The 7,832-nt window shown below is 40.5% G+C and overlaps 1 protein-coding gene across 1 annotated transcript in view; it reads left to right on the top strand.

The window, feature by feature from the left end:
• Positions 1–2,790: 2,790 nt before the first annotated feature.
• The window catches only part of thsd7aa (thrombospondin, type I, domain containing 7Aa), a 135,946-nt gene continuing 130,904 nt past the window's right edge, over positions 2,791–7,832 (top strand). The window contains exon 1 of the mRNA XM_053447421.1: positions 2,791–2,944. Within this exon, the coding sequence (XP_053303396.1) occupies positions 2,791–2,944 (154 nt within the window). The remainder of the gene's footprint in view (positions 2,945–7,832) is intronic.

Genomic DNA, 7,832 nt, shown 5'->3' with positions numbered 1-7,832 from the left:
TGTGGACCTTCCCTAAAACCACCTTCAGCTTAACCAAGGTTTTAGTTGTCTAATCCAATTGATAGATTGTATAGTTACTGTTTTTAGCAAGTAAAATCATACAATGCATAAACTTTGACTGACTAAGGATATGAAAAAGACTGCGAACAAATCTTGAGTCTGCTGTTGCAATCCATAAATGACCATGGGTTTTCATCAATCAAATTAAGTCTGACTATGGGTCATGTTAATTTTACACTCACAACCTTTATAATAGAGATCAGGCAAAAGTGGACTTTCGCATTAAAAGGATACCGAGGCAAGCAGTGCCAGTGTTCTAGCCTCATTTGCATTCCAATTGAAATGAGATTTTATATAAACAAAAGTATCTATTATCTATGTCATACTAAAGTTCAATTACGCTGGATTTATTTGAACTTGGTGATTGTAGCACCAGAAAAAATGTAAAATCTAATGTTTTGGTCTCTCTTTTTTCTGGTCTGTCTTTATATAGCCCTTTACTGGTCTTGATGACCACTCAAACCGTTTTACAGTACAGTTTTGGCCTTTAACCGTTCACACACACAATCATACAGTGCATCTATGTAGAGCAAACTGCCGACCTTCATGCTACAAGACGAACGCTCTTACCCCTGAGCAACAGCCTTAATTGAAATTTGGATTCGAAGCTGTCAAAGACAGAAAGATTGGATAATATTTACCTCCGCCAAGGGATTTATGTTTTCACAGATCTTTTTGTTCGTTGTTTGGTTTGTACGTTTATTTGTGAGCAAGATTACACATACAAATAATGGATTTCCATGAAACTTGGTGGAGGGATACGGTATCCATAAGGGAAGAACCTATAATTTTGGTGTGGATCTGGAACAGGGAGAGGATTTAGGATTTACATATTTTTAGATTTTTTAAACATAGCGTGATCAGTCAATATCTCAGAGAATATATCATGGATTTCAGTTTAGGGCAGATCCGAACACAAATCTTCATCTAGTGAATTTAAATATGGTTTTATAAGGTAAGTGCTATAGGTCTTGCGTGGATGTATGGACTCTACTGAATGTATTGCCAGTTAAAATCTCAAACTTGAGCACTGAGTTCTGCAGAGGGATGATCCTTGGATGAAAACACAGTGCCATGGTTTTCTGAATTTAATTGCAATTGTCAAACAGTTTGAAAATTTGTTTAGTTTTGCAATGAGAGGTCAGAAACTTGCGATATACTGTGGTGCCTTCAAATCCATATAACAATGTGATGTTCAGACAGTAACAACTGCTCTGTAACATATTGGCAAGTAATTCATTTACAATGTAAACTTAAGAGCAGTGGACCAAGGCCAGAGCCCTGTGGAATCCCTGTTTATCCCCATTCCATCCCCAGATGAGAATTTAATTTAGAGCTGTGAAAAATAACGCGTTAACGCGTTATGATTAAATTACAGGATTAATTCTTTTTTTTTTTTTAACGGATTTAACGCATGCGCAGAAGGACCTTCCAATTCCGCCGCCTCTGCACTAGTTGCCGCTCTAATGCAGTCAGACGGCAGCTGCCAATCAAACAAACAAACAACATGGATAATTCTAATGAACCTGAGGACCTTCTGGACGGGAAGATCGTGTTCCAAAAAAACAAAGATCGAACATTCAGTAAAACCAAGGTGATATGCACACTCTGCGAGAAGTTATCGTTTCGACGTAGCAATACCCGCCTAACCACCGCAACGCGAAGCATGTGTTGGTCGGCGAGGGGCGTTCAAGTGGAATGCGCCAAACCAGACTCACTCGCAGGACACATTGTGCAAAAGAAGCGGTCAGCTTTACTGTCAGAGAATTTGAACAAGTTAGTTTGCCTCACCAACTGGCTAAAGAACGAGTAGCTAAGAGGGCCTTTAGAGGCATTAGATTGTATCATGGTGTGGTTAATGGTTGTGTGACAAAAAATATAAAAAATGTCAACCATCCTATGGCTAAGAAGCTCAAATAATTTCTGTTTGATTTAAAAAAAAAAAGTTTTATTCAACCACACAATGGCTAAGGAGCCCGAATATTGTTTAGGATGAAGATTATATTAATGTTCCATATGGAAAAGCAATGATAACTGCTGAAGAACTGCTGAGTTGCAGCACAAAAGAAAAGTTAAATGTCATAAAAATCTTGTTTTGACAAAAATATTCCGAGAAAATCGGTAATGTGATTAATCATGATTAATCCATAGAAACCTGTGATTAATTTGATTAAAAATTGTAATCATTTCACAGCCCTAATTTAATTATTTCTTTATAATTACATTTTACAGTATTTTAAGGCACTATTTCACCCACTTATACACTTCCACACCTTCACCTTGTTGATCCAACTGCCTACCTCAGTCAGAGCACAGAACAACTTCCTTTGAGATAGAGATGAGAGAAAAGTGAGAGGGAGGGGGAGTAGAGATGGTGGGCGTGTGTGCATGTGTCTGCTATGTCAGAGAGGGAGAGAGGGAGAGAGGGAGGTGCTGCATCAACCCGACATACAGCAGCAGCAGCAGGCTGGGCTTAGGGATCTATTGTTCCCTGCTTTATTGCTGCTAGACCTCGTTCTTTCTCATTAAGGAGCCAAGAGAGAAAGAGAAACAGAGAGGAAGAGGAGAGCGAGAGGAGACTTCAGCCCCGTTCATCCGGGATTACTTCTTGGACTCGCTGGTGTGGACAAAGCAGAAAACACACTTAAGTCCAGCTCTCTTCCTCGTGGACAGGCTTGCTTTTTTCCTACTGACTGCATTGGGAACTACAGTAGTTGCAGTGCGGTGGCCATGGGGCTGCCCGAAAGAGCTTTGGGGACCCCGGCAGTCTTGAGTGGGGCACCTCTCCTCTCTCTCTGGAGGTTAGCACTGCTCTTTTTCTCCATCTGGGAGCTGAATGCACAAACCGCAGTGGAAAATAAACCCCTGTACATCTGGCAAACAGGTATGGTCCACCTTCTACTATTTCATTACCTCCTCCGAGGGTTAGGAGAGGATGATGTCCCATTCACTACTACTCTGGCAACCTACATTAAATATTAATATGTAAATGTTTGTGTCCATAACATGATGAATGGGAGCTGCTGAACTTGTTCAAAGTGTATTTTTTTTGCTTCTATATTATTGTTCACTTTTAATGATTGCATCAAATAATCCTTCAAATGAAAGCAAAAGTTTCTTTCCTGAGCCTCATTTTCTGCAGAGATGCATGTGGCAGAGGTTGATGCATTGGAGCCATCTTGCTACAGTGTAGTGGGGTAACATATTTACTGCAGTCCCTGAGGTGAATGTCTCTTTACCCCATAACCAAGGTTTAGAGGAGTGGGTTGTGCTGCCCATTTATAGGCTGTACTTCCTTCGCTCTAGGCTGAAGCATATGGGACTCCTCGGCTGCCCAGTAACACTATTTGGCTCATTTATTACAGTTTGACATGTGTGCAACTGATGAGAAATGGTGCATGCACTGTAGTCACATGTGGCTCCTTCTTGTATGGAGGGAATACCACTGCGCTACAACAGACATGAAAACACTCCATTTTAGCGATGAAGCAGGTGTTTTATTTCTTCAAAGATGAAGCACGAGGTGAATGTTAACAATCTTTACAGTGTAGGCAGATGTGCGGTACACAGCTCTGTGTTGTTGCTGTTTTGGGTGGTGCCTCCCATTGAACGAAAGCTCATTCACTGTGAGAGAGCAGCACATGGTCGAGGAACACAATACTGATGCATGGTCCAGCGAGCAAAGTGAAGGAGTGGGACAAGGAGAGGAGTAAGAGTAGGGGGGATGGATCTCCCTCACCCCATCAGGACAGGAGTGCCCTTTGGATTCAGCTGGAGATCAATGTTCACTTTCACATCTGTCTAATCTCTTTCTGTTTCTCTGGATCAATGTACTGGTTTCATTGGGACCCCGCAGCTCCTTCCCACCAGTAGGGGCTGATCAATGGGTATAGTCCTGGTAAATCAGGCTGCATGGGATCAATGCTGCCTTTAGTGGGAATCCTAAATGTAATCTATGTGCTATGTTTGTGATATTTAAATTGACAGTCCTTGTGAAATTTGTTTTTTGCTTAACAAAATGCATATATATATATATATATATATATATATATATATATGCATACAGTATGTATATTGTATTCTTCAGTGTTTGAATTGTGCACTTATTTGTCCAAAGATGTAATTACCAGAAATAATTGAGTTAATTTGTTTCTCTGTAGTGAGAGCAGCCCCAGCCTTGTCTGAGGTAGATCACTTTGGTACTGATGATATCTGTGCTTTGATTTAATTGGTAAAATATCAGTTTAAGAGCACAAAAAAATCACTTAATTTCATTAGTGTTATATTTAAAAAAAATAATTCAATGTGAGCAAGAAGCAGGGCAGATTCAATTCAAAGCTGTGAACATTGTGGGATTTCATATACATGAAACCTTGACCACTTATGATAATGTCTTTAATGCATTGCTGTGCCTTAGTGTGAAAAATAGATATGGCTGGTTAAAGTCTCAATATTCTCAAAAGTAATTTATCCTGAATATAGCATCTGAGATCATTAAGCGTGATTGCATTTTAATATGCATATGTAAATAAGTTGCCGTTGTTGTTTAGGTTTTTTGATCACCCACCTTTAACCGCCAAGATTTAGCAGATGACGAAATACCTTGTGCAAATGAATGCTAACGAAAGCAACTGCACTAGCTTCCATTTCCTGAGTGCATTACAAACCCAAAATGTGGAATATATAAAGGGATAGACAGCATTAATTGATAATTGATAGATAACACTACATGCACAACTTATTTTATCTTAGAGTTCAATCCATGCCAATAAGAGGCTAAAGACTAAGATACTTTGAAAAAAAACTTAAAAACAGAGTTTATCCACACTATATAACATAATATTAATGAATAAAAGATCAAATTCTCTTTTTTTTTAGCACGCCAGTTTCATTGTTCACACCCTGTGCGAAGGAATGGAAATCTGATGGTATTATGTGTTCTACCTCCCACTGTGTAAAGACAGGGGAGGAGATTAAGGATAGAGAAACCAGAGCAGATTGGCCAGACAAAGCTAACCTAGATACAGTATAGACATGTTTATGTGTGACTCTTCTCAGCTTAAGTGTGTCGGCACTTGGCTCCCCGATGCTAGTTTGGCTTACCGATAAGAACTTTGCACTGCTGTTGACATGAATGGCAGTTAACGATTATTGCTTGTTGTATTCTTGCATTTGACGTGGCATTTTTGATGAGATCCCACCTTCCCATCAAAGCCCTGACCATTCCCCACATACTCAACACGACAATGCAGGAGGCTCTTCCTGCCCCTCAATAGCTTTTGTGTTGGAGCAAATAGGGTGTATGTCAAGATGTTGCAAGAGGTGATGGAGTCTCTTCCATTTTTTTTCAGTTACAAATTGGCTACATCTATAACTCTGGTACAGACGGGCTGCTGAAATTAGCCACAGGAGTACTTTTTGAGGGTGGGTTTTCAAGAGACAACTGTTCCCAACAACATGTACACCAGTGCCAAGGGAGTTAGTACAATTTTACTCAATGTACTGTAGTTATATTAGTATTTAATCTACTTAATCATCCCCTTTGGACCACAACCAAGACTGAAGTGTAACCAGGCCGGAAATGCTAAATAAAACAAACAGATGTCTGGTCGCAGTAGTCCCCTAACTATGTGCATATGTATGGAGTTGTGTGGCATTGTGTAATTTGGCACTCTGTGTAATTTCTTTTGGCACAATAATTGCTTGTGTTGTCTCAGAATTTGATGCACAGAAGCCACAGACAGAAGGTAGCGGATTATTCCTGTTCCTGCATGTTGCTCTCTAGGATTTCCTCCCACACTCACATGGTTTTTCCGAATAAGTCTTGCAGGTGATCTATACATTGACAAGGAAGGTTTCTTTCACAACTTTGTTCTTTTTTTGTAGGTCTTACAACAAATGGTTGATTCTGAGGAAAGTTTCAGAGGCCAACACAATAATTTTTTTCAGAAATCCACCTTGACAGAAGTGTCTGAGGTAGGCAGGTTAGCCAATGCCAGGGGCAGGAAAAAAAACTGTTCGTCAGACTGGCCAAACCTGTGACTGATGTTTGTGGGTTTTGAAACATAGCTCATCTTTGACAGAGGTTTATTACAACCCATATTTATGTTTTATTGTTAGGCAACCTCTAGTTTAATTATGAGAGTACTTACAGACATTGTAATTATGATGGGAGCAGAAGATAGTTGACAACGTACGTATATAAAGCAATAAACTCTGTGTAAGAATGTAACTCGGGCTGCATTCATGGGTCAATAAAAGAGTTAAAAGACTAACCATTATGACAAAGGTCCTCGTCTCTGAAGAAAAAGCTTACATTACCAAATTACAGTCTTTTCCTAAACCTATAACCAAACCGTCATGTTTAAATCTTTATTATTCTTACCATGACGACAAAGGTCAGTTTGCCTGCTGGTTGTAAGCATCTATGGATTATATTCTTGTCACGATGAGAACAAAGGTATTGTATGCATTTTCATTGGTCTACTCCTATGGGTCGTGTCTTAGAGTTGGCATAGCTAATGTATGGTTCTTCAGGTTGATTTGTTGACCAAGTTGGATGATTTGACAAAGGCAAACTGCAGAATTATGACCTCAACCATCTAATGTAAACATCCGTCACAGTTCAAGAACATAGAGTCTTTTTTAGGATACATGCAGTGCAGGGATCTGCCTTATGCGTGTATTTTCCCAAGCTACTGTCATTTTTAATAAATCCCTCAAACAAGATGATTTGTGTAGAAACAGTAAAAAGCCACACCGCACTGTAATGATTATTATTAATTCTCCAAGAAAACAAAACCTCCATGACTTGATAATGGATAAAATAACCTGAAATATCAATGTTCTGATTGTCTTCTCTGTCATGTCACATGGCATATTTAGATAAAGACAGGGGTCATATTATTTCCATTCCGATGGCTTCTTACTATACTGCGTGTAGTAAAGATTTCTGAGGCTTCGGATGAATGGCAGGCACACCATACTCTCGAAATCCGATGAACCGTGGCTCTTGAGCCTCACAGCGTGCCTAAAAACAGTTGTTTGTGCTGTGTATTTCCAGTTTTCTCTCATTTGTCTTTTCTAAGCAACCTTTTAACCATCAGTATACTGTCAGTGTAGCTGGAGACTTCTTGTACTGGTGCAGGACAACAATGGTCTCCGCAGAGCTGAACAAACCGGAGCAATGACTGATGGTAATTAGTAGGGCAGGTCCTCTGTCCAGACCAAGCCAGCTTCAGAAAGACCCAATGAATGGTGGCCATTTAGGGCCGCAAAAACAACACACGCACAGAAAACAACAGTGTCTCGGCATTGTCCTCATGTGGCGTACGTCTCTGTTCTGGCCCTCCACCGCAGATGCTCGTGTCCATGTGGCGCACAAAAGAAAGAGGAGGCTTCACCTCCAGTCACATGACTCGCTCTTTGTTCTTCCTCAAATGTCCCCATAGAATTCCCCCCCCCCCCACCGCCCCTCCTCAGCCCCCCCACGGACACACACTGTCACCATCACCCTCTCCCCCTCTATCAAGGTGACCTTTAACCTCAGAACTGAGAGGGGTCTCATGAGGGTTATCACGGGAGAAAAGGAGGCGGGGGTGGACGGTGAAATACAGCAGCTTCTCCGGATCAAGTGTCAAGTGCTTAATTCAGCCATTTACACCAGTACATTTAATAAGCTCCCTGTGAGCTGGAGGTCGACTGATTAACGTTTATTGAAGGTGATACAGTGATACTCATGTCTTTAAATCTGAAGGTGCCAGTAATGTGTT

The sequence above is a fragment of the Pleuronectes platessa genome, chromosome 18 (genome assembly GCF_947347685.1).
Source record: "Pleuronectes platessa chromosome 18, fPlePla1.1, whole genome shotgun sequence".
Lineage (NCBI taxonomy): Eukaryota > Metazoa > Chordata > Actinopteri > Pleuronectiformes > Pleuronectidae > Pleuronectes > Pleuronectes platessa.
This window is presented reverse-complemented; position numbering and strand designations above follow the sequence as displayed.